Source organism: Somniosus microcephalus, chromosome 6 (assembly GCF_052327205.1).
Source record: "Somniosus microcephalus isolate GS21.2 chromosome 6, FLI_Smic_1.0, whole genome shotgun sequence".
Lineage (NCBI taxonomy): Eukaryota > Metazoa > Chordata > Chondrichthyes > Squaliformes > Somniosidae > Somniosus > Somniosus microcephalus.
The window spans coordinates 27,625,735-27,653,157 of record NC_140992.1 but is presented as its reverse complement, the minus strand read 5'-3'; the positions used below and the strand labels follow the sequence as shown (position 1 = coordinate 27,653,157).

The following is a 27,423-nucleotide window of genomic DNA, read 5'->3' as shown; positions in this document are numbered from 1 at the left end:
GACAATCACCGCGCTCAGTAATGGAGAGTCGGGTGGAATAGACTATCACCAAGCTCAGTAATGGAGAGTCGGGTGGAATAGACTATCACCGCGCTCAGTGAATGGAGAGTCGGGTGGAATAGACAATCACCGAGCTCAGTGAATGGAGAGTCGGGTGGAATAGACTATCACCGAGCTCAGTAATGGAGAGTCGGGTGGAATAGACTATCACCGAGCTCAGTAATGGAGAGTCGGGTGGAATAGACTATCACCGAGCTCAGTGAATGGAGAGTCGGGTGGAATAGACTGTCACCGAGCTCAGTGAATGGAGAGTCGGGTGGAATAGACTATCACCGCGCTCAGTGAATGGAGAGTCGGGTGGAATAGACTATCACCGCGCTCAGTGAATGGACAGTCGGGTGGAATAGACTATCACCGAGCTCAGTGAATGGAGAGTCGGGTGGAATAGACTATCACCGAGCTCAGTAATGGAGAGTCGGGTGGAATAGACTATCACCGCGCTCAGTGAATGGAGAGTCGGGTGGAATAGACTATCACTGAGCTCAGTGAATGGAGAGTCGGGTGGAATAGACTATCACCGAGCTCAGTGAATGGAGAGTCGGGTGGAATAGACTATCACCGAGCTCAGAAATGGGCAGTCGGGTGGAATAGACTATCACCGAGCTCAGTAATGGAGAGTCGGGTGGAATAGACTATCACCGAGCTCAGTGAATGGAGAGTCGGGTGGAATAGACTATCACCGAGCTCAGTAATGGACAGTCGGGTGGAATAGACTATCACCGAGCTCAGTAATGGAGAGTCGGGTGGAATAGACTATCACCGAGCTCAGTAATGGAGAGTCGGGTGGAATAGACTATCACCGAGCTCAGTAATGGAGAGTCGGGTGGAATAGACTATCACCGAGCTCAGTGAATGGAGAGTCGGGTGGAATAGACTATCACCGCACTCAGTGAATGGAGAGTCGGGTGGAATAGACTATCACCGAGCTCAGTCATGGAGAGTCGGGTGGAATAGACTATCACCGAGCTCAGTGAATGGAGAGTCGGGTGGAATAGACTATCACCGAGCTCAGTAATGGACAGTCGCGTGGAATAGACTATCACCGAGCTCAGTGAATGGAGAGTCGGGTGGAATAGACTATCACCGCGCTCAGTAATGGAGAGTCGGGTGGAATAGACTATCACCGCGCTCAGTAATGGACAGTCGGGTGGAATAGACTATCACCGAGCTCAGTGAATGGAGAGTCGGGTGGAATAGACTATCACCGAGCTCAGTGAATGGAGAGTCGGGTGGAATAGACTATCACCGAGCTCAGTGAATGGACAGTCGGGTGGAATAGACTATCACCGCGCTCAGTGAATGGAGAGTCGGGTGGAATAGACTATCACCGAGCTCAGTAATGGACAGTCGGGTGGAATAGACTATCACCGAGCTCAGTAATGGAGAGTCGGGTGGAATAGACTATCACCGAGCTCAGTGAATGGAGAGTCGGGTGGAATAGACTATCACCGAGCTCAGTGAATGGAGAGTCGGGTGGAATAGACTATCACCGAGCTCAGTAATGGACAGTCGGGTGGAATAGACTATCACCGAGCTCAGTAATGGAGAGTCGGGTGGAATAGACTATCACCGAGCTCAGTAATGGAGAGTCGGGTGGAATAGACTATCACCGAGCTCAGTAATGGAGTGTCGGGTGGAATAGACTATCACCGAGCTCAGTGAATGGAGAGTCGGGTGGAATAGACTATCACCGCGCTCAGTAATGGACAGTCGGGTGGAATAGACTATCACCGCGCTCAGTAATGGAGAGTCGGGTGGAATAGACTATCACCGCGCTCAGTAATGGACAGTCGGGTGGAATAGACTATCACCGAGCTCAGTGAATGGAGAGTCGGGTGGAATAGACTATCACCGCGCTCCGTGAATGGAGAGTCGGGTGGAATAGACTATCACCGAGCTCAGTGAATGGACAGTCGGGTGGAATAGACTATCACCGCGCTCAGTGAATGGAGAGTCGGGTGGAATAGACTATCACCGAGCTCAGTGAATGGAGAGTCGGGTGGAATAGACTATCACCGCGCTCAGTGAATGGAGAGTCGGGTGGAATAGACTATCACCGAGCTCAGTAATGGAGAGTCGGGTGGAATAGACGATCACCGAGCTCAGTAATGGACAGTCGGGTGGAATAGACTATCACCGAGCTCAGTGAATGGACAGTCGGGTGGAATAGACTATCACTGAGCTCAGTAATGGACAGTCGGGTGGAATAGACTATCACCGAGCTCAGTGAATGGACAGTCGGGTGGAATAGACTATCACCGCGCTCAGTAATGGAGAGTCGGGTGGAATAGACTATCACCGAGCTCAGTAATGGAGAGTCGGGTGGAATAGACTATCACCGCGCTCAGTGAATGGAGAGTCGGGTGGAATAGACTATCACCGCGCTCAGTGAATGGAGAGTCGGGTGGAATAGACTATCACCGAGCTCAGTAATGGAGAGTCGGGTGGAATAGACTATCACCGCGCTCAGTGAATAGACAGTCGGGTGGAATAGACTATCACCGCGCTCAGTGAATGGAGAGTCGGGTGGAATAGACTATCACCGCGCTCAGTGAATGGACAGTCGGGTGGAATAGACTATCACCGAGCTCAGTGAATGGAGAGTCGGGTGGAATAGACTATCACCGCGCTCAGTGAATAGACAGTCGGGTGGAATAGACTATCACCGAGCTCAGTAATGGAGAGTCGGGTGGAATAGACTATCACCGAGCTCAGTAATGGAGAGTCGGGTGGAATAGACTATCACCGCGCTCAGTGAATAGACAGTCGGGTGGAATAGACTATCACCGCGCTCAGTGAATGGAGAGTCGGGTGGAATAGACTATCACCGAGCTCAGTGAATGGACAGTCGGGTGGAATAGACTATCACCGCGCTCAGTAATGGAGAGTCGGGTGGAATAGACTATCACCGAGCTCAGTAATGGAGAGTCGGGTGGAATAGACTATCACCGCGCTCAGTAATGGAGAGTCGGGTGGAATAGACTATCACCGAGCTCAGTAATGGAGAGTCGGGTGGAATAGACTATCACCGAGCTCAGTGAATGGAGAGTCGGGTGGAATAGACTATCACCGAGCTCAGTAATGGAGAGTCGGGTGGAATAGACTATCACCGAGCTCAGTAATGGAGAGTCGGGTGGAATAGACTATCACCGAGCTCAGTGAATGGAGAGTCGGGTGGAATAGACTATCACCGCGCTCAGTAATGGAGAGTCGGGTGGAATAGACTATCACCGAGCTCAGTGAATGGAGAGTCGGGTGGAATAGACTATCACCGCGCTCAGTCATGGAGAGTCGGGTGGAATAGACTATCACCGAGCTCAGTGAATGGAGAGTCGGGTGGAATAGACTATCACCGCGCTCAGTGAATGGAGAGTCGGGTGGAATAGACTATCACCGAGCTCAGTAATGGAGAGTCGGGTGGAATAGACTATCACCGCGCTCAGTGAATGGAGAGTCGGGTGGAATAGACTATCACCGAGCTCAGTGAATGGAGAGTCGGGTGGAATAGACTATCACCGCGCTCAGTGAATGGAGAGTCGGGTGGAATAGACTATCACCGAGCTCAGTGAATGGAGAGTCGGGTGGAATAGACTATCACCGAGCTCAGTGAATGGAGAGTCGGGTGGAATAGACTATCACCGAGCTCAGTAATGGAGAGTCGGGTGGAATAGACTATCACCGCGCTCAGTAATGGAGAGTCGGGTGGAATAGACTATCACCGCGCTCAGTAATGGAGAGTCGGGTGGAATAGACTATCACCGCGCTCAGTGAATGGAGAGTCGGGTGGAATAGACTATCACCGAGCTCAGTGAATGGAGAGTCGGGTGGAATAGACTATCACCGAGCTCAGTGAATAGACAGTCGGGTGGAATAGACTATCGCCGAGCTCAGTAATGGAGAGTCGGGTGGAATAGACTATCACCGAGCTCAGTGAATGGAGAGTCGGGTGGAATAGACTATCACCGGGCTCAGTGAATGGAGAGTCGGGTGGAATAGACTATCACCGAGCTCAGTAATGGAGAGTCGGGTGGAATAGACTATCACCGCGCTCAGTAATGGAGAGTCGGGTGGAATAGACTATCACCGCGCTCAGTGAATGGAGAGTCGGGTGGAATAGACTATCACCGAGCTCAGTGAATGGAGAGTCGGGTGGAATAGACTATCACCGCGCTCAGTGAATAGACAGTCGGGTGGAATAGACTATCACCGAGCTCAGTGAATGGACAGTCGGGTGGAATAGACTATCACCGAGCTCAGTGAATGGAGAGTCGGGTGGAATAGACTATCACCGCGCTCAGTGAATGGAGAGTCGGGTGGAATAGACTATCGCCGAGCTCAGTGAATGGAGAGTCAGGTGGAATAGACTATCGCCGAGCTCAGTAATGGACAGTTGGATGGAATAGACTGGCACATAACTTGGGGAACGTAAACTCGGGTGGAATAGACGAATGCCTAATTCATTGAGTGGAGACTCAAGTGGTTCAGTGTCTAGTTCAGTGAATGTAGAAAAGACTAATACGTACTTCTGTGAATGCCGAATAGGTTACAATAAACTGTACCTAGAATAGCAATAGCAGACTAAGTCGAAATAAACCACAGCCGAGTGCAGCAAATGTGAATTCAGTTGGAATAAGCTATACCGAGATCAGCAAGTGTGGATTTCATCCTAATAAACTTCTTCTTCTTGGGCAGTCCCTCTTAACAGAGGATGACTTGCTTCCACACTAAAAATGAGTTCTCAGGTGACTGATGAGTCCAATGCAGGATCTAGTCTCTGTCACAGGTGGGGCAGACGGCGGTTGAAGGGGTGGGGTGCTTGGGTTGACGTGCGCTCCTTCCACTGTTTGCGCTTGGCTTCCGTTTGCTCCCGGCGAAGAGACTCGAGGTGTTTGGCGCTTTCCCGGATGCTTCTCCTCCACTTTGTGCGGTCTTGGGCCAGCGATTCCCAGGTGTCGGTGGGGATGTTGCACTTTTTCAAGGAGGCTTTGAGGGTGTCCTTGAAGCATTTCCTCTGCCTACCTGGGGCTCTCTTGCCGTGCCAGAGCTCCGAGTAGAGCGCTTGTTTTGGGAGTCTTGTATCGGGCATGCGGACGATGTGGCCCATCCTTCGGAGCTGACCTGCAACCTAATACAATGAATATGGACTCGGGTGGGATAAACTGCTACCTACTACAGTGACTAATGATGTGGTTTGGATAGACCACATTGAAGGCAGTCTCAGTTGGAATAGACTGCCACTTAGTGGAGCAAATGTAGATTCAGTTGCAGTATTCTGCAAATTGACAAGTTCCTGATTAAACCAGCAAAAGCAGGGCGTAAGGACTTGTGTTCAAACAGAAGGGAGATTAAAATAAACTAAGTGGATGCCCAAATCTAAACGGATCCTCAATAGGCAGCTAAACAACCGGAGGTGGAAGTTAAATTACTCTGGTCAATAACTTAACTGACGAAGTCACTCGAATTGAAAACAGGAAATCCCTTTTCAAACTCATGCTAACCTTTCCAATAAACTATTAACTAGCGGGATTTCACATCCAGGGTAAGCCTGATGGTTTCAAAGGTCTTCGCTCATTCCATTACATAGAATACACAACTCAGAAACAGGCCAGTCAGAGTCATAGAGGCACAGAAGGAGGCCATTCAGCCCATCGAGTCCATGTCAGCTCTCTGTCGAGCAATCCAGTCAGTCCCATTCCCCCGCTCTATCCCCGTAGCCCTGCAAGTTTATTTCCCTCAAGTGCCTATCCAGTCTTCCCTTGAAAACATTGAGTGTCTCCGCTTCCACCACTTCCGTCGGCAGCGAATTCCAAGTCATCACCACTCGCAGTGTAAAAAAGTTTTTCCTCACATCCCCCCGTATCTCTTGCCCAAAACCTTTAATCTTTGTCCCCTAGTCCTTGTACCATCAACTAGTGGGAACAGCCTTTCTCCGTTTAGCCTATCCAAACCCATCATAATCTTGTACACCTCTATCAAATCACCCCGCAACCTCCTTTGCTCTAATGAAAACAAATCCAGCTTCTCTAACCTGTCCTTGTAACTAAGATCCCCCATCCCCGGAACCATTCTGGTAAATTTCCTCTGCACCCTCTCAAGTGCCTTCACAGTCGGCCCAACCAGTCCATGCACCACTTGGGCTTCCTCCCATCCTTCCTCATCTAACTATCAGCAGAACCCTCTATTCCCTTTTCTCTCATATGCTTAACTAGCCTCCCCTTAAATGCATCGACACTATTCTCCTCAACCACTCCCCGTGGTAGCGAGTTCCACGGTCTCACCACTCTCTGGGTAAAGAAGTTTCTTCTGAAATCCCTATTTGATTTCTTGGTGACTATCTTATATTGATGGTCGAGGAACAGCACCTCATCTTCCAATTAGGCACTTTACAGCCTTCCGGACTCAATATCGAGTTCAACAATTTCAGATCATAACCTTGGCCCCTATTATATTTTTATATATTTTTTATCCACACTTTTGGTTTGTGCCTTTTCTTTTTTTTCTCTCCCACATGGCAGCTGTCTCTCACTCTGTCAGCGCATTTCACACTTCATCTAGAGCCATCTTTTGTTTCTTAATCTGTCCTATTACCATCTCGTCTCGTCTTGAATATCTCTTAATGTCTCTTCACCTCTCAGACCTTCCCTTTTGTTCTTTCATCCCCTCCCCCATTTCCCAGCCCCCAACTTGGTTTTTAATCTGTTTCATTTCCTGCTTTTTTCTCAGTTCTGACGAAGGGTTTCGACCCGAAACGTTAACTCTGTTTCTCTCTCCACAGATGTTGCCTGGCCTGCTGAGTTTTTCCAGCTTTTTCTGTTATTTCAGATTTCCAGCATCTGCAGTATTTTGCTATCGTTATATTGATGGCCTCTAGTTTTGCTCTTCCCCACAAGTGGAAACACACTCTCTCTCTGTCTACTCTATCAAAACCTTTCATAATGTTAAAGACCAAGACAACCATTAAATGAAGTATTTATAATGTGCACATTCACAGTGTTATGTTCTTGTGAAAGAACAATTGAGCTGAGCAGAATAATCCCTTTCTTTTTCTGAAGAAAATGTATCCTTCATGCAAAAAATTTATTTGAACCTTTAGAATCCCAACCCATCCAGGCTCATGCATCATTTCCTGGCTGAGGTAGGGGGGCCAGTGACTCGCTCCCAAAGCTTGTGTCAATATTTTTGACAGCTAACACCATAAAAATGCTTTTGTTAACACACTGCTGGCACAAATAGCGTAGCAAGCAGGCCCTGCTGCACTAATATGCTACAAGAATTTTAACACACTTCTGACTTTGATCATCTTTCAGTCCGCATTTGCCTTGAAAACGGACATGCTTGGGAGCATCCTCTTTCCAGGGGCACGGTGAATGGGGTCTGCCGCCACAGCCCCCAATCTGTTCCTGGTTGTGCTAGAAAGCTGCTAGTCTGCTTCCCACCATTTTAAAATATAAAATACAAGAACAAAAGGAATGAGTGTATCCTTTTACAACACTGAGGACTGCAGGCGATTCAGCAGACTAGACTTCTCTTTAATCTCATGCAAACCAAGCTGCCTCCCCTGGAAAATGAGGAAGCGAGACACTGATGGACAGAACGCATCAAGAAGACACCATGAAGCAGATGTGTACAGGATTTAATGAGGATCAGCTGCCAACCTAGATTTTAATAAGGTCTCTGATGTTTCTCTGATCCTTTTCTTGAACTTTTTTCTTAAAGTGGATCAAGCATTAATTTCCTTAGAACCTGACTGCCAGACTTTCACACAATTTTAGCGTTTTGATAAGAAACTATGCCTGAGCTTGTGCGCAACAGAAATCCTGATAGAAATCATAAGACGACAGCCGATGATAGGGAAACACAGTGCTGGGAAGAATGAAGATGGGCAAACAAAGCTAAATATCCAGGCACTGAATTTCAATTGATGTATGACATTGTAAAGTCAAAAACTGGGCATATGGGATCTTTCCATCTACAGCTCATTTCCAGTGGGCAAAAGCAACGTCTCAAGGAAGTTGTGGGATTCAGCTTCTCCGTTGATTTCAATGGGTCTAAACTAGCAAAAAAGTGAGATACTTGTAAAACTAACATTTTCTTCAGTCTGACACACAGACTGTGACAGTAAGGAAGCTTGGAGTCAGAAGCATAACAATTGTGTTTTTTTTTTTAATTGATTCATGGGATGTGGACATTGCATTTATTGCCCATCCCAAATTGCCCTCGAGCAGGTGGTGGATGGCAACTGAGTGCCTTGCGAGGCCACTTCAGAGAGTCAACCACATTGTTATGGGTCGGGAGTCACATATAGGCCAGAGTAAGGGCAGCTGATTTGCTTCCCTGAAGGACATTTGTGAAGCAGGTGGGTTTTTAACGACAATCCGATAGTTTCGCAATCACCATTACCAGCTTTTTATTTAATGAACTGAATTTAAATTTCCCAGCTGCCATGGTGGGATTTGAACTCATGAACACCACCCCGCCACCGATCATCTGTCCAGACCTCTGGATTACTAGTCCAGTAACATAACCACTATGCTACCGTTCTATCAGATATTCTGTGCTTCAGCAATCTCTCTACTTCAAAAGGCGTGGGCTAGAAGCAATTTCTCCCCATGTATCATTTAGCAACAGTGGAAAGTGCCAGAGTAATTTTACTGGCTAAAATGAACGCACTCAACTGTAATTTGTAGCCACAGACCTGTAGCGTATGTAACTGTTCTACCTTTAAGAGAACTATTGTATGTAACCGTCCACCTTTAAGAGAACTATTTTAGGTGTGGCACTACTTTATCTTGGCTGCTGTATACTGTAATACCGACGGTGACCACACCGGTATATAAGTGCTGTGTCAGGATTTATTGGGCAGATTCGCCCTGACCTTCGAATAGTAAAGTCCTGTTAAAGTTACTCTTGTAGTCTGTGTATTAATTCGCCATAATACCTACAGACTTTACAGTGGCGACGAGTTCGATCTTACCCTGCGGCAACAATACTTCCGAAGCAGTTAACGAGCGTCGAGAAGAGGCACCCGCCCTCGTCGTTCTGCTGAGAGAAAACTCGAGTCTGCAGAGCAAGGAAGAAGGAAGAATTCAGACACGAAGCCTTCCATCAGCAACAGGCACTGATTGTCCCTTCTGCCACGGTGGTGAGTGAGCCGATCAGCACGAGAAGCAAGTCGGCCACGGTGACTGTGAGTAAAGGGAAAATAAAAAAATAAACGGAGGATAAGGGCGGTGAACTCGACCACGGTCGGGGGAAAGGAGCCGGACAGAAGTCGGGCCCAGAGGCGCTGAGACTGGGGCAGCGTGGAGCACGGAAGCCGCGGTACAAGCGGGCTGGGAGACGCAACGGCGTCGTGAGACAGCTAGACCGCGACCGGCGAAAAAGGCCGGGCAGCGACCGAGGCCACGAAGCGCTGCGGCCGGGATCGTAAGGCGCGGGAAGATATAAAAATAAATAAACCGCGGTGAACTCAGCCGCAGCCGGGGAGGAAAGCACCGGACTGCGAGAGGGCTGGGAGGCGCGATTGGAAGCCGCTGAGGGAGAGACAGGGCCCGAGCGAGGGAGACTGAGCGAGATCCAGCCCAGCGGCTGAAACTGTTCGCCGTCAACGGGTTGTACCCAGCGCCGGTTGCCCTGCCGAGAAAAGGGAACAAGGAACGCACTGAAGCCGACGCGCAGGCTGCGAACCCCGAAAGCCAGCGGTCGTCGCCCGAGGGAAAAGCTTACCCCTCCCGCCAGGGGAAGAAACGCGGGAAGCCGCCAGTAGGCGGGGAAGAAGACAGAAGCGGGAAACCGCCATTTTGGAAAAAAAAAAGTTAAAGAAATATTTCGTTGTTGTTTCTCAGGAAGAAGGTGAAGATGCCTAAGCGTAGTAACATCAACGGTTTCGATTCCGATGTGGAAGATTGGGCCACGTATGTAGGACGCATCGAGATATATTGTAAGGTCAATAAGATAGCAAATTATGACAAAGCTCTAACCTTACTAAACTCAATGGGTGCGAAGACATATGGGTTATTGAAGCATCTTCTATCACCAGCTAAACCGGCGGATCAGTCTTTCGCTTATATTGTTGCTGTCCTGAAGGATCATTTGAACCCCGCACCGCTGATGTTAGCGGAACGATCTAAATTTTACGTGAGAACGCAACTAAAAGAGGAAAGCAACGCGGAGTACCTGGTTGAACTGCGTAGACTAGCAAAATACTGCCCGTTTGGGGTAAATCTGTCAGAGGCACTGAGAGGCAAGTTCATGTGCGGAATGTCGAAGGAAGGAATACAAAAACGACTGCTCGAAGAGAACGATCTTACACTTGAGAAGGCTGTCCTTATTGCAGCATCGCACGAAGCCGCAGCGAGAGGCACGGCGGAAATGCAGCGGAAGACAGCGGTACTCAGTATGGATCAAATGACTTCGGGTACAACGAAATGTTATCGTTGTGGGAAGACAACACACGATCAGAACCAATGCTGGTTTAAAAACCAGGAATGTAGGAAATGTGGCAAGCCTGGTCACATAGCTAAAGTATGCCGGTCAGGAAAGAAGACCAGCAATAATAAGTCACCGCAGAAGAAGTGCAGAAAGGTACATAAGGTGACTGGGAAGAGTACAGATGAACAGAATTCGGATTCAGACTCCAACAGCAAGGAACTGGGTAGTCTGAGGATTCACAATGTGAGTAAAGAAGCTGACCGACAAACTATCTGGGTCACACTACAGATTGCAAAAGTCCAAGTGAAAATGGAAGTGGACACCGGATCGGCGTTGACGGTCATGAATAAGCAAGATTACAAAAAGTTGTTCAAACATATTCCCCTACGGGATACGGAGATAGTATTGCAGACATACACGGGGCATAAAGTATACCCCATCAGAAAGATAAAAGTCAAGGTGAGACACAAGGGCAAAGATCACCGAGGAATGGACATGTATGTGCTACCCGAGGGAGGTCCACCACTTCTGGGACGGGAGTGGATCAGGAAAATAAAGATAGACTGGCACTCACTAAACACAATGACGGTAGATTCCGGAAAGGAAGATGTCAAACCTGAACGGTTGTCCAGAATATTGGACGAAGCTAAAGAGGTATTTCAGCAAGGACTGGGAACACTGAGAGGAATTAAGGCAAAAATCAAGATTGCAGAACATGCAAGCCCAAAATTTTTCGAAGCCAGATCGGTACCTTACGCGATACGACCTGCTGTGGAGGCAGAACTGGAAGAGCTTGAACGTTCAGGGGTACTGTCTAAGGTGGATTGGAGTGAGTGGGCCACGCCCATTGTTCCCGTCATGAAGTCTTCATCAAGTAACAAGCCAGGGGGACCGGGAAAGGTCCGCACCTGCGGAGACTTCAAGATCACAGTTAATCCGGTGCTTCACACGGTACAATACCCGCTTCCGCGGATTGAGGATATCTTTGCTTCATTGTCTGGCGGGAAACACTTCACCAAGATAGACCTGGCACAAGCATACTTACAAATGGAAGTCGAGGAAGAGTCGCGCCAGTATCTCACAATCAACACACACAGAGGCTTGTATCGTTATAATAGACTGGTTTTTGGAGTAGCTTCGACTCCAGCAATTTGGCAGAGGGCCATGGAGCAGGTCTTACAGGGGATTCCAAGCACTCAGTGTTACTTGGACGATATCCTGATTACAGGAGAGGACGAGGAGGAACACCTCGCAAATTTGAAACTGGTGCTCACCAGGTTGAAGGAATATGGCCTTCGAGTTAATCGCCAGAAATGTGAGTTCTTCCAGAAACGGATCTCGTACTGCAGTCATGTCATTGACCAAGAGGGGCTGCACAAGTCACCTGACAAGATAGAAGCTGTCGTGAAGGCCCCCGCTCCGGAAAATGTATCACAGTTGAGATCGTTTCTGGGGTTGATTAATTATTACCACAAGTTTCTGCCAAATCTATCCACGGTGCTGCATCCGCTGAATGCTCTGTTGCGGAAAGAAGTACCATGGAAGTGGAGCGAGGACTGTAAGAAGGCCTTTCGCAGAAGCAAGGCGTTGATTACCTCTGAGGAAGTGTTGGCTCATTTCAACCCAACGTTACCTCTTCGTCTAGCTTGTGATGCTTCCCCTTATGGAATTGGAGCAGTACTTTCACACAAGTTACCAAATGGCTCGGAAAGGCCAGTCGCATTTGCGTCCCGATCATTGACCTCCGCTGAGCGAAATTATGCTCAGATAGATAGGGAGGCCCTCAGCCTTGTGTGGGGAGTAAAGAAATTCAATCATTACCTGCAGGGCAAGAAGTTCACATTACTGACAGACCACCAGCCGTTGGTGTCCATATTCAACCCTAACAAGGCCGTTTCCACTATCACAGAATCACAGAAACCCCACAGTGCAGATAGAGGCCATTTCGGCCCATCGAGCCTGCACCGACACATATCCCACCTGATCCCCGTAACCCCTACACCAACACATATCCCACCCTATCCCCGTAACCCCACGTATTTAATAGCACAAAGGCTACAGAGGTGGTCCGTGTTACTTGGGGCACACCAATATGACATCGAATACAAAAGGTCCAAACAGCATGGAAATGCTGATGGGTTATCGCGCCTACCGTTGCCAGTAGTAGAAGAGGCGGCTACAGTGGACCCGGTAGAGATGTTCCACTCATCCATAGTGGAATGTCTACCAGTAACAAATTCGATGATCGAAAATGAAACAAGAAATGATCCGACTCTCTCACGAGTCTACGATTTAATGGCGGAGGGATGGCCAGCACATGGCGAACCAACGCTGCCCGCATTTTCGCAAAGAAAAGAACAGCTGTCAGTGTGCCGAGGAACCTTGATGTGTGGATCTAGAGTGGTGATTCCACCCAAACTTCAGCATAAGGTGCTAAAGGAGCTTCACGAGGGGCATCTGGGTGGAGTGAAAATGAAGAACCTAGCAAGAGCGTTTGTGTGGTGGCCAGGTATTGATGGAGACATCGAAGAAATAACCAAGAGCTGTCTAGGATGCCAGAAGGTCCAAAACGCGCCACCACAAGCTCCTCTGCATCCATGGGAGTGGCCCTCATCTCCTTGGCAAAGGGTACACGTCGACTTTGCTGGTCCATTTATGGACTCAATGTTTCTAATCGCGGTGGATGCCCACTCCAAGTGGCCGGAGGTAATAAAGATGTCCTCCACCACCACGGAAAAAACCATCACAGTATTACGGACCATATTTGCTAGGAATGGCCTGCCGGAACAGATCTGTTCTGATAATGGACCGCAATTTGTGTTCGAAGAATTCAGGAAGTTCTTAAAAAGGAATGGGGTCAAGCACTACACGTCAGCCCCACACCATCCCGCCACCAATGGATTAGCTGAAAGGTTTGTCCAGACCTTCAAGAAGGCCATGGGTAATGAAGACATCAACCTACAACATAAGGTAGATAACGTCTTGTTGGCGTACAGGAATGCAACACATGCGGTCACAAACCAAACTCCCGCCATGATGTTTTTCAATAGAAGACTAAGATGCCGGCTGGATTTGATTAAGCCAAACGTCAGAAGGGACGTAGAGAACCGGCAATTTCAGGGCATGAATGAAAGGCCAACTAGATCCTTTCAGATAGGTCAACAAGTTTTGGCCCGGGACTACCGTACCGAGAAATGGCAGCCTGGAACTATTGGGAAAGGGCTAGGGCCGCTGATGTATACCGTGGACATTGGTGACAGCATCATAAGGCGACATGTTGACCAGATCATAGGGTCATCCACAAAGGACCAACCTACTCCACAACCTTACACGGCTAATGTTGAAGCAGAGATACCCAGAGCACCTACCTCCGATCTGGTAATACTAGAATCAGATGAACCTGACACTGTCCTTCAAGCCGAATCGACCTTGCCAGAAGAACCTACTACCCCGCCGAAAACTACTACACCACCGAGGCGTTATCCGGACAAAGTCAGGAAGCCTCCAGAGAGACTGAATCTGTGAACTGTTTTGCATAAGTTGTATATATGTTATGATGTTATGTTAATGGGGAATAAGTATGTTGTAAGCTAAAAAGGGAGGATTGTAGTGTATGTAACTGTTCTACCTTTAAGAGAACTATTGTATGTAACCGTCCACCTTTAAGAGAACTATTTTAGGTGTGGCACCACTTTATCTTGGCTGCTGTATACTGTAATACCGACGGTGACCACACCGGTATATAAGTGCTGTGTCAGGATTTATTGGGCAGATTCGCCCTGACCTTCGAATAGTAAAGTCCTGTTAAAGTTACTCTTGTAGTCTGTGTATTAATTCGCCATAATACCTACAGACTTTACAAGGCCCACATTGGGTTTTGAATTTGTCTTATTTACTGCAGTTAAAACACTTGCCTCTTGAGGATGCCTTGCACCAAATGTGACCTATATTTGGGTCTCAATTTTCAGGAGGCCACAGTCGGAATATTTTGGAGCAGTTTAGCTGCAGAAAATATTGATGCAATGAATTTAGAGAACAGCATCAAGGATGATTCCAGGATTTAGGACCTAAAGTTATGAAGAGAGATTCACAGAAAGGGAACCTGTGAAACAAACATTGCAAGCAGACATGATGCAGGTGTCTAAAATGCCGAACGACATAAATAACCTACATACCAGCAGCCTATTTAAAATCAGACTGTGAGCACAGAGCTGGAGGTTGTGAGTACCAAATTAACCAGCCTCAAGTGAAAATTCAAGTTACAGTATTTTTTTCAACAATTAGATATGTGAAAATGACTCACAGGAGATAGTTAATGCTGTGTTTAGTAACATCTTCAAACGCTAGCCAAATAGTTGCTTAGTTCAACTGATTTTCAGAATCACAACATTTTTGTTAAGTTCTCCTAAGTATGTGTGTATGCGCGTGATTTATCTAATCTCCACATAAACCACCCACCAGTCCTCCTGCACATCAGTTCTATTTATAATTGATTGTCAATAGCAGTCAATAATGAGAAGGCAGCCAGTGTCTCACATTAGAAAATCAATTTCTATCAGGCAACTCTTCATACGTTTTTAAAAAACTGATCAGTAGACCATATTAATTCAGATATATGGTTAAGGCCCTTGAGCCGCGACAGATTAGTTTGCATTTTTGTTGTATGAATTATCGGTACCTGCTCTTCGGGGCTGTCTAGGGCTGATACTGAAGCAAGACAATTCAAGTTAAACAACGACAACTTGCACTTATGCAACGCCTTTAACATAGGAAGAAGTCCCAAGGCGCTTCACAGGAGTGTCATCAGAGAAAGACTGACATCGAGCCAAAGGAGGAGATATTAGAGGAGGGGTGACTAAATGCTTGGTCAAAGAGGTAAGTGTTAAGGAAGGTCTGAGAAGGACGAGGGAAGAGGTGGAGATGAATTCCAGGGCCTAGACAGCCGACGGCTCGGCTAGCAATGGTGGGGGCGAAGGCAATGAGGGATGCAGAAAAGTTGAGAGGAATGAGGAGTTCCCGGAGAGTTGTAGAGCTGGAGAAGGTTACAGGAGGTAGGGAGGGGCAAGGCCATGAAGGGATTTGAACACTGGAATGAGAATTTTAAATTGGAGGCATTGGGGTACTGGGAGCCAATGTGAGTCAGTAAGCACACAGGTGATGGGTGAGCGGGACTTGGTGCAGGTTAGGGTAAACAACCTTAAGGCAAAGTGTTTCTCCAGGCATGTTTCATGCTGTTCTGTTTACTTGTAAAACTATATATATATATATTATATATACTTGCCCTGATCTAGGAGTTTACACAGAGGTACTATTCCAATAGTAGCACAGCCAGTGATCTCTGATTAGTTACATTTAATACTGTATAAAAGGCTACGGCTCTCTTATCCTGATGGGTTGTTGACAGGAACATAGGAACAGGAGTAGGCTATTTAGCCACTCGAGCTTGTTCCACCATTCAATGAGATCATGGCTGATCTGCGACCTACCTCCATATCCCCACTTTTGCCACATATCCCTTAATACCTTTGGTTAACAAAAATCTATCAATCTCAGATTTAAAATTAACAATTGGTCTAGCAGCAACTGCTGTTTGCAGAAGAGAGTTCCAAACTTCTTCTATCCTGTGTGTGTACAACTGTTTCCTAATTTAATTCCTTTAAGGTCAAGTCTCTTTGCTCCTCCACTGTTTTGAGCTTTTTACCATTTAGAAAGTACTTTGTTCGCTCCTTTTTAGGTCCAAAGTGGATGACTTCACATTTGCCTATATTGAAATCCGTTTGCCACAGTTTTGCCCAGTCACTTAATCTATTAATATCTCTTTGTAATTTTATGCTTCCATCTACACTGCTGACAATGCTGCCTATCTTTGTGTCATCAGCAAACTTGGACATCTGGCTCTTTATCCCATCATCTAAGTTGTTAATAAATACGGTGAATAGTTAAGACCCCAACACAGATCCTTGTGGGACACCACTGGTCACATCCTGCCCATTATCCCTACTCTGTCTCCTGCCACTCAGTCAACTTCTTAACCAGGTCAATAGTTTGCCTTCAATTCCATGAGCTTCAACTTTAGCTAACAGTCTCTTATGAGGGACTTTATCAAATGCCTTCTGGAAGTCCATCTAAATAACATCCATAGACATTCCCCTGTCCACGACTTTAGTCACCTCCTCAAAAAATTCAATCAGGTTCGTCAGGCATGACCTACCCTTCACAAATCATGCAGGCTCTCTCTGATCAACTGAAAATTATCACGGTGTTCAGTCACCATATCCTCAATTATAAATTCAAGTAATTTCCTGACAACAGATGTCAGGCTAGCTGCTTTATAATTCCCTGGTTTCCCTCTCTCACCCTTCTTAAATAGCAGAGTAACATGTGCAATTTTCCAATTGATCCATGATACTACGTTGGGATAAGGGAGCCAGCTTTAGTTATTTAAGTACAAGGAGCCGGTCTCATGCATTTGCTGACTACAGCACTCCAGGTGGAAATGGAGCATGGCACACCTTCACTTGCTCATTACTCTGAGTGGAAAAGTGAGAGAGTGGCATGTGGACGCAGTTTGAGTGTGAAAACAAAAATGCCTCAACAGGACGAATCTAACTCTAGAGTTTAGACGATGTCCCTGAATCACTGCTTTATAAACACACTTCGAGCCACTAGCTGCTCTCTACACTAGACAGTAAAGCCTCCCTGTTGTTACTAAGTGCATGCTCTTCCTTTGTCAATGCAACAAGCTCTGAACAGCAAGCATCAACTCAGAAATCACAACCCTCTCATGCGATTAAAATGCAGACAAGTCTCAGAACACTAAGACATTCGTGAATGCAGCCTGAATTGATTAATAAAAGTTATAAACACTCACAGATGCTCTTACATTCACCAGTGCTTCACAGTTAGCAGTTTGGATGGTTTCCATGGCAACTCTGTTATACCAACACAGACTTCGCCATTTATATCCACTGCAACAGCAATTACTGCATGCATTGCTGATCAAGTTAACCTGTACCAGACAGTGCTGTGCCCTAATGGAGGAGACAACCGAATCAATGTAAGCCTGTGTTGCACACTGCTGAAATAAAAGTCCTGGGTGTCTGTAAGCACTCCTGATAGCAAGTGGCAATTCCCACAGTGTTTCTCTGGAAGGAGCCTTGATTGACCGATTGGCTGATTTTAGGTGTTAATCGGTCAATCAGGAGATCCCAGATAGCAGTAAAAGCTTGTTCACAATGCGTTTCCTTCCTGGGAGTATCCAACAAACACAGAAGGGTTAACACTGCCTGCTGTTTCCATTCCTAAAAGTAACATGGAACAATAATATCTAGACCTTGATGGCATGTTGGAGAGAAAAGACACAATAGCTGCTCAGAAACCATTTCGCTGGAAGCGCCTTGGTTAAATCTGAAATGAGGGAACAGAGGGGCACTAAATAAAGACATCTACTTTCTGGAACTGCTGCAAAACAAGAGAGAATGTTGGCAATGCATTGGCATATTTTACATCATGTTACTTGCCATGCTGGTCAAGTGAAGTTTACTGATACCCGTGAAATCCATGCCCGTCAGTTGTCCAATGTCCAGTAACTATCCTGGAAAGGGAGAGGGCCTAGCTAAGCAGAGTCTATTTGGGGTAAAGGTGGTTCCAAAATAGCGCCCAGCAATGGAAATTCAGAACCAAGTCAACCTTCCGTGGCAGACTTAGTTCAATATCTGAGCCGTGATATACCTGTAGCACTCCAGGCCACGGTTAATAACTGACTGCTTCGTTGACGTGACATGAAAGGGTACATCAGTCATTGAGGGCTGGATTACTCTCCACTTATCTCTAGGTTCCCCTGCTAGCCACTGTCCCGAGGATACAGTGCTCTGAACTGGACAAGCAGCTGAAGTTTTTCAATGTTGTGTGTTGGCAAAACTATACAGCTTTAACTGGTTGAAATTCAGCAGTACTCCTGCATACTGTTAGGGGAAACCCTGAGCCTTGCCTCTGCCAACCTGAGCCTAAGCTCCCTGGATTTCAGATAAGTCGTGCGCGTCTCTATGGGGAGAGCGTGTCCTCCATATCGGGCAAACGGAAACGCCACCAAAGTGAATTTCGTAGCAGCTTTGTGCAGAGGCTCAAACTTGGTGATGGGGTTCCACAAGTCCGACAACTGACTGACCCAACAAAAAAAACAGGTCATGTGTTCTAAAAGACATGACTCTAGAGAATCATGTTCAATGGTCAATAAACCTGTTTGTGCTGAGAAGTGGCCAAGATAAATTACCAGGCTAGTCATTTAATAATCTAGCTGATTCATGGACAACAACTTATTTGAAACCTCGTCCTGCTAAAGGGCCTAATCGCACAGCCCGAGCAAAGCTTCCCTTGATGCTCTGATGCTCAGCTCTTGGCCGCATTCTCTGCACAATGAACCAGTCTTAAAAAGGAGCACTGCTTTCAAGAAAAAAAAAGGTCTTTGGCAAACTTTTTCCCCAGTTTATTTATAAAAACACAAATTCTATCAAAATGTATTGATGTGCTACTTTCAAGTGACATCACCATGATTAAACTGATTCAAGGCTCTTCTACCAGTTCTGCCTCCTCAACCAAAAGATAGCCTGCCCAAATACATTTTCATAAAGCCAATCCCCTTTTGAAAGCACTGTGGCCTAGAAATTGGATGAGGCCCGAAAACGGGAGCAGGGATCGCGGTGCACGATCAACCCACGCCCGTCCCTTCCCATGCAAACTTCGCGCTGCCTGCTAATTTAAATAATAGTAGCGTGCAGCCCAGTTCCGAACGCACAGCTGAGTGCCTGCCTGCCTCGACACGGGGCCCAAGTTTGTGCGAGGCAAGCACCACTTAAAGCTAGCCTGCACTACTTAAAGGCAGCCTGCACCTCTTAAATGGAAGGTGTATTCTAGCTGTAGCAGGTGCTGGAAGTGGCTGGGGAACAGAGTCTGAGCAGGAACAACACTGAGTAATGCTGCAACAAGGCAGAGAGTGGGCTCCAAGGATTTCTGGCACAGCACTGAAGGCCTTGGTGCAGGAGGAGAGGGGTCTTGTATCCACAGGGTGCCAGGAGGCCCTCCAGACAAACTCTGTGAAGGCAGATAGGCGTCGCGGTCAATGCCAGCAATGTAGCCATGAGCACCTGGATGCAGTGCCGCAAGAAGTTTAATGACCTCACACGAGTGGTCAGGGTCAGTGAATTCATCTTCAAATGCCATATTCTTACAACTGAACCACTAGGCTCTGCCACTGCTCAATTCACCATCCCCCCCCCCTTCACTCACCTACCAACAATCTCTATCAATCATGACTCCTACCTCACATTCATAGCTTCACCTCACTCTCACACACTTACCACTGCTGCAAGCCTCACACCTACATCTCACAGCCGCACACACTGCCAGCTATTCAACCATGAGAGGCACATCACCCAAACACATTGCACCACACTCACAGACACACTTCCCTTTCTCTCGCAGGACAAGGTGGTGCACAACCAGAGGCAGCAGAAGCTGTCCGCAGGCAGACAGGTGCGCCTGCATGACGTTACCCCTATGGAGGAGACATTGCAGGAGATTATTAGAGTCCATGGCCAGTGGCGGGGCAGGAACAATCCAAGATGACGGTATCCTCATACCTAATCATCCTCCCTAATCCTCCTCATCACATCCATCATGTGGGCATAGCCCTGGCCACCATGTATATGGCGAAGAGCTGAGGAAGAGGAGGAGGAGAAGGAGGAAGGGAGGAGGAAACCAACACAGCCCCTTTCTGACCAGGCTGTCCGTGATCGACTCATTCGACTGCAGTACCGGTGAACATAACCCCAATTCCCCATTCAACAATAGTGCCACCCCTTACCTTCCCTCTTTTACTGATCATCACAGTGTCTTCTTGGCCACAATAAAAGCCACCAAATAAGACACCAAACACTTCTACAAACTCAGCAAGAGCCAGTAGGAATCAATCAATCAGCAACTAACCTGAAAACAGTTGATGATCCCTTTAAATAGCGCTGGTGGGGGGTCCTTCCTGCTGCTGAACGCATGTTCAGCTGTGCGTGTTTAAGAGAGGGCGTTAACTGGAGCATTGATGTCAAAAATGGTAGCTGGTGGCAAATTGCTGACGTCATGATCTGCATACTCTGCATACTTCCAGTGCACACGCTAATGACCTACTCAAAATGGCATCCGCCACGTCCCGCACCAGAAGTGCACGCATGGCGCAGACAGCATTTTTGTCCCAAAACGGCACCCGTAGAGCCGAAAAACTGAGCACTACGGAGCCAAATTTTGCGGCCCCAGTCTGGGAACTGACCCAACACAGGGTCCCATATAAAATTGGTTGTATTTATACAAAAATAATCAGATTCATCACTTTACTACAGAGCATTCTAATAAGCATCTGATGCAGATTTTATTTTTAATTAAAAGGTTGTGTTTACAGTCTAGATTGGATCAAATGTGCCAGGAACCAATTAACAGCATCACAGCCAAGCTCAAAATTGGAACAAAAACATTTCAACATTATCCACTTACTTCACTTTCTCACATCTCTCAAGCTTTTACCACTTCCTCCAACCTATCGTTAACAATTCCACCAGCACTCGATAAATCCCAAATGAGGAATGTTGCAACAGAGAACTAAAGTCTTCAAATATTTTACAATTACAGAAAGGGCAGATCTTATGAACATTTGCTAATATTCTTAAATCTACTTCACTTGTTTTTGGTGCTGAGAGGCTGCTGCTATCTACAAAGGACAATAAGCAAAAACATCAGTTGTTGTGGTCCTGAAACTCACTAATGCCAACTCTGGCATCAATTCACACATTCACTTTTGGCAGAGTGCGTGTGCCCACGAGGACAGGGATCTTTTTGTTTTTTTTAAACTTCCAAGCGGATCACAAGCAAAATCTCTTTCAAAGAAATTTTGCTCTCTTCATGCTAGAGCAGGAAGCTCAGTGCCGAGGAGTGGAACACCTCCCTCCACTTTTAGCACCAAGTGTCAGCATCAAGCACTTCAGCACAAGGTCAGGTATAGAGCGCAGGTTGGTTGCTGTGTAAAGATCCCATCTGCTGTGACCCAACGTGCCTTCACCATAAGAAAGTTGCATCAGTGGGACATTTTCTATTCCCCGCCTCAACCATCATTGTGTGTCTTCTCTGAGTGAATCGGCCAGTGCAGTGACAAATAATGCCTAACATGTGGCAGCATTATGGTGTGGGCTCATGCCTATTACCAGGTGGAGGCGGAACTGATTTCCACTGAGAACCACCACAGATGCCAACAAGGAGGAGCTGTCGCCCGATCTTTCTGTTCTCAGCTTGATGCCAATTCCCCGCTGACTGCCTGCCATGATCCAGGTGTCAGTCTCCAGTCTGCGGAGTTACCTCAGCCTTTACTCTGAGCCACATCGGCCTTACAAATTTTTTTTATTGTAATCATTTTCATCAACAACCGAGATGCATTGGAAATTACTCACAATCTCTCAGGATTGTACATCTGTGCAGCGAGTCCCATTTTCTAGAGTTGTAATCCATGCTTGACTCAACCAGAATGCACAAATTGCATTTCCCAGGACTGACATCCCTTACCCAGGGGAGCACAACATGCTAATGAAAGGAATCAGAAAAAAGTGGGCCTTGCAGCAATAAGCTTCTGTTTTCGTGTGATGTTGCTTAATTTAAATCACTTTTAGAATTTACATATTGCCAAACACATTGGCCCTGACAGACAGGGCCGGGTTACTCCGCAGTTTTAACTCCACAGCATACGACTTTTCTCCTCGACAGGTCCCCCGCCTGGAAGTCAGCCTGATTGACGGGCTTTGCTTCCAGTCGGGCAGGGAGGACTCCGGAGCAGGCCGCAGGAACAGGTAGGGAGCCTGCAGCTGCTACTGGGATCCGGCGGGGGGCGGGGAGGGGGGGGCGGTTTCGATCCTTGACCCTGCGGGTCTTTGTCTTGGGAGATCTGATAATGGGGGAGCTTGGGTGGGCCGAAGTTGGGGGGTCGAACACTCCTGCTCCTCCTGGCCCACACGCAGTGCTGTAAAGGCACTTTCCCTCTCCCCAAAGCTGTCCTTGCCTCCCTTCAGGTCCCGGGTTTCCCGAGGCCTGGGAAAACCGGCTGGCCACTGTTAAAAAGGTTAAATCAGAGGCTGCCAGCCTCATTAAAATATTTAAATTGCCAACTCGCCTCCTGGGAGCGGGCTGGCTGTCCGCTCTTGTTCCGACTCCATAAACCCGGAAGTGGGTAGGTTGGGGTCGGGTTTGAGGTTTTTAAAATTTTAACATCTGACCCGACCCCAACCCACCCGTTTTTGGGGGTGAAAATTCCCCCCCCCCAACCCCCCCGTTCTTCCTGGCTGGGATATGAACAGTTTACTCCAAGCTAAAAATGGACTTTTTCCAGCATCCTCAGAATATAAGCTTTCCATTATACGTGGATATCAACACACTTTGAGATTTTTTAAACAATGCATTTTACTCTTTTTCCCCTTAGATTGGTACTCACCATTTCTCTGCTGAAAGGAATGGTGGGGACCTACGTTTAAGTGCCTGTCAAAACTGCTCAAGCTCTCTGATAGCTTATAATTGAACGTACGTTCTAAGGTTGACTCATTCTCTGATTTAAATTCCATCACCCCGGGAAAGGCCCTCGTCTTTGCTCTGTGCCTCCTCCACCACTTTCCTCCCATCTTCCCCTCCCCCTGCCCCCAGGCAGATCTGGATCAGGAACAACAATAGAGTCAATGGAAACTTGAGAGCTATCAACTGGAGACAGGCTACTGTGGTACCTATATTCAAAATGGCTGACAAAATGGACACAGGCAATTAGGGACCCATTAGTTCTACTTCCACTCCATGTCAGTTTGATTGAGTCAACAGGAGTAAACTTGAGGATTATCTGTGCAGTAATAAACCTAATTAACAGCATTCAGCATAGATTCATGAGGGGAAGATCTTGCCTCAACTACTCTGAGGAAGTGACAACTTCGAGTGGACTGTGGAAGCCCTATGGTGTGGTGTACCTCAATTTCAAAAATGGTTTTGACAGGCTATGAATCAAACTCAAAGCTGTGAAGATTCAGGGTAAATCTCTGGAATGGATAATAAACTGGCTGAAGGGTGGAAAACAATGGGTACATGTTAGAGGAGTTATGTCAAGGTGGAGGGAAGTATTGAGTGAGGTGCCGCAGGGCTTGGTGCTGGGACCATTACTGTTTCTAATTTACATAAATGATCTGGATTCAGAAATTCTACTCAAAAGGGGTCAATTTTACTAACACCACCAAACTAGGAGGTGCCGTGGAATGGGAGGAGGCAGCTCAGAAATTACAGAATGGGTGGACAGAATAATAACAGATGAAATTTAATGCAGATAAATGCAAAGTACTGCACATAGGAAGGAAAAATAGGTGACACCCATACTCCATGAATGATGCTGAAATAGCTAAGGATGAAGATAAAGGAGTCTTAGTGGACTTGACGCTCAACATGACCAACCAATGTAGAGCAGTAATCAACAAAGCCAATAGAATGTTGAACTACATAGCCAAAAGAAGTCATGGGAAGCAGTCATCAAACTTTAGAGTGTTCTGGTCAGAGCACACCCCGAATATTGCATCCAGTTCTGGTCACCGAGAAACTAGGTGACCTTCAAGCACAGGAGGCAGTACAAAGAGCCATAAGGTTGATTCCTCGTGTCAGGGGTCTGAGTTATGAGGCAAGGTCGGTGAAACCTGGGCTTTTCAGCCTGGAAAGATGGTGTCAGAGAGGTGAGCATTTAGAGTTATGGGGGAGAAATTCGGTATCGGCCCGTTTGGGGCGCAATTATCGGCCGGGCGCAAAGTTTAGCGCCTGGCGCTAATTATCACCCCCAACTGCAAACTTGGCTTCTATCGCCCCTGGAGGTGATTGGCGCGCTAAATCAGGTGGTACACACCTCTCTTAAGGCACTAACGCCAAGGAGCGAGGCGCTACCTCAGAGCACTGGCGAAGCTCGTGATGTCAGCCAGCAATGGAACACAAGACACACTGGCCAGTTCTTAAAGGGGAGGGTCGATTTTGCTCTCCATTCACACCCTGCTCATTGCAGCCTTGAATCTCGGCCTGGAGAGACCTGTACAGCCAATCTGCTGGAAAGAACAATGGAGAAGCCCAGGGGAAGAGCTCAGAGTGCAGACCCCATAGTCTCTTTTAAATCGATGCAAGGAAGGTCAAATCAAAATGAACATGCAAAGTGCTGCCCAGTACCCAAAACTCCTTCACACAGCGTTGAATATCTCCAGAAGTCTCTCTCGCTCTGGTGCAAAAATGTCACCGACAAAAATGACAGGAAGTGGTCGCCTTTAAATAGCGCTCCCCCAGTCCCTTCCCGATTGCAAAACGCTCCCCTCAGCCTGTTGTTGCTAGTGGCAGGCGGTAAGGCAGGGGGCGCCACTCAATATCCGGTCTGGGGCGCTACACGCTCGACTGACGTCACGATCTGCAGGCGCAGGAGATCGTGGCAGTAGTGTTTAGCGCCGCCGCAAAATGTCTGGTCAATTTCGCGAGCGGCGCAAATATCACCGCGCCCGGGCACTAGTTTCTTTGCGCCTCATTAGCGCCCTCTTAAGGCGCTAACGGGAGGCACAAAGCAACCGAATTTCCCCCCCTTCCCCATATACTATTGTTAAAGAAATGGGAAAAGTAAATCTGGAACATTACATTAAATAACAGTTTGAGGTGTTGAACAAGGGGACAAGGTTCAAACTAATAAACGGTAATTCAAGGCCTAATATTAGGAAACAATTCGTCATCATACAAAGAATGATCGATGCGTGGATTCAGTCATTTCTAACACTCTTCAGTGTATATAACTCCATGTCAGTGGCTTGTGAACTGGACAAAACAGAACTGAAGGATTTCCAGGCAGAGTATTTGAGAAAAAGTCCTGGAATCATTGAATTAGTGGATGTATCAATGGGAGGACTTTAGGATCTTCTGGATGCATAAAGAACATAAAGACGTAGGAGCAGGAGTAGGTCATTTGGCCCCTCGAGCCTGCTCCGCCATTCAGTAAGATCATGGCTGATCTGATCTTGGCCCGCTCCCCATAACCCTGATAAAGTCAGATGGGCTGAATGGCCTCCCTCATCAGTAATTATCTCGGGAAATTCCAATTCTCTCTTGACCCTATCACCATTCACTACTCGATTTGAAAAACTGGTGGCCATTTGAGACTAAAGCCTTCAAATTACTGAAGCCAGTATTAGCAGGCGACTGCTTAAAACATTTGTGTGACATACCTCTCTCTGGTATTTCAACACAGGTGTTAACCTATAATGTTAAACAGGCGAATGCCTCTGCTAAAATAATGGACCACAAAATGCGTCACACACTCAGCCGCTAATATCGGCAACAGTAATTGTTGGGTCTAAACCTCTTCAATGAGACTGTGCCAGTGGTTTGTGAATTGGATGAAACAGAACTAAAGGAAACATCAAAAGAAAGAGAAAGCAGGAGACTCAAATGTAGATTGCTAGCTGCAAACTATAACTATTCTAGGTATATAAACTGTTCTCCTGCAAGGTGATTTGTGAATGTAAAGGGAAGTATATTATACCAGCACCCAACAGGAGGGAATGGTATTTGAAGTAATAGAAAATACAGAATGATTTTTATGTCTAGAGTTTCTATATTAGAAGCATTGTGCCATTTTGTCACAATGCTGCTTTAGGTGTGGTGAGGGTCACAGGGGGGAACCCTGAATCCTGCCCCTCTGAAATACAGCACCTTGTTACCAACCCACCCCGGTGACATCAGTCACTCGAAAAGCCAGCTCTGATTCGGCCCCCGTGTGCGGTTCGACACTTACTAAGTCAGGACTATGGCGACTGCGTCATTCAGAACACTCTCCCCAAAGAGCAGCGTGTAGAGCTGTGTGTCCACGTCGAGCTCGTGGAAGATGGCCAGCACCGTCACTGCGCGTGGAAAAACAACAACAGGGCATACCATTAGTCGCACATTAATAGGAGGCTGGGACGGGCAAAATTAAACCAAAACCAGGCCTTAACCCCTCGGTAGCTGCAGCTGTCTGAGGATTACTGAGACTTCCTGGGGTGATGATAGGCACTTCATCACAGGCCCTGCAAGCTTTTCATCAGTGCTGTGCTGCTGTTGCTAGGCAACCCTCTAGTAGCATGCAGCAGCATTCGAAAGGCACTAATAATGTACGCTATTCTTCCTAATCCAAAATACAGTAAAACACTTCAATAGAAATACTCCTGCAGGGAGTGAGCACAGGATGCTGGTGCGTATTGCAGTTTTATTGTACCCGGCCAGGGAGAGGGGCGTGGGGGGGGGGGGGGGGGGGGGAATCCATTTTGGTTTTACAGGTAGTCAAAGTCCCTATGCTATCTATTGTTTTACTGTGTTTGCAGCAGGGATGTTCTGCAGCAGGGGGCCAGGTACTTGAGTCAAGACCAATGAATGGTTCACCTGATTGTGCAGAAATCGAAGAACTGACAATTCGCTCCGTCAAGAAATTCTTCATCTCCCCTCTGGTTCTTTTGCCAGTTACCTTAAATCTGTGTCCTCTGGTTACCGACCCTACTGCCAGTGGAAACAGTTTCTCCTTATTTACTCCATCAAAACTGGTCATAATTCTGAACACCTCTATTCAATCTCCCCTTAACCTTCTCTGCTCGAAGGAGAACAACCCCAGCTTCTCCAGTCTCTCCACATAAATGAAGTCCCTCATCCCTGGTACCATTCTAGAAAATCTCCTCTGCACCCTCTCCAAGACCTACCTTGTCTACCTTGCTGTTGAACACTGGGGCTGCTGATAAGACTGCGCCAGCACACAGCCGGTGGGGGCTGCTGCTCCTCAAGAGCTGTGTGCGCGCGCCTGTGCACAAATGAGCTGACCACACACAATAATGCAAA

At 47.1% G+C, this 27,423-nt stretch overlaps 1 protein-coding gene across 2 annotated transcripts in view; it reads right to left on the bottom strand.

Moving 5' to 3' along the window:
• Positions 1 to 27,423, bottom strand: part of LOC147115548 (sodium/hydrogen exchanger 9-like) — a 567,900-nt gene that overhangs the window by 408,468 nt on the left and 132,009 nt on the right. For both annotated transcript variants that reach the window (XM_085989869.1, XM_085989868.1), the window contains exon 6: positions 26,354 to 26,459. In XM_085989869.1, coding sequence (XP_085845995.1) covers positions 26,354 to 26,459 — 106 coding nt within the window. The remainder of the gene's footprint in view (positions 1 to 26,353; positions 26,460 to 27,423) is intronic.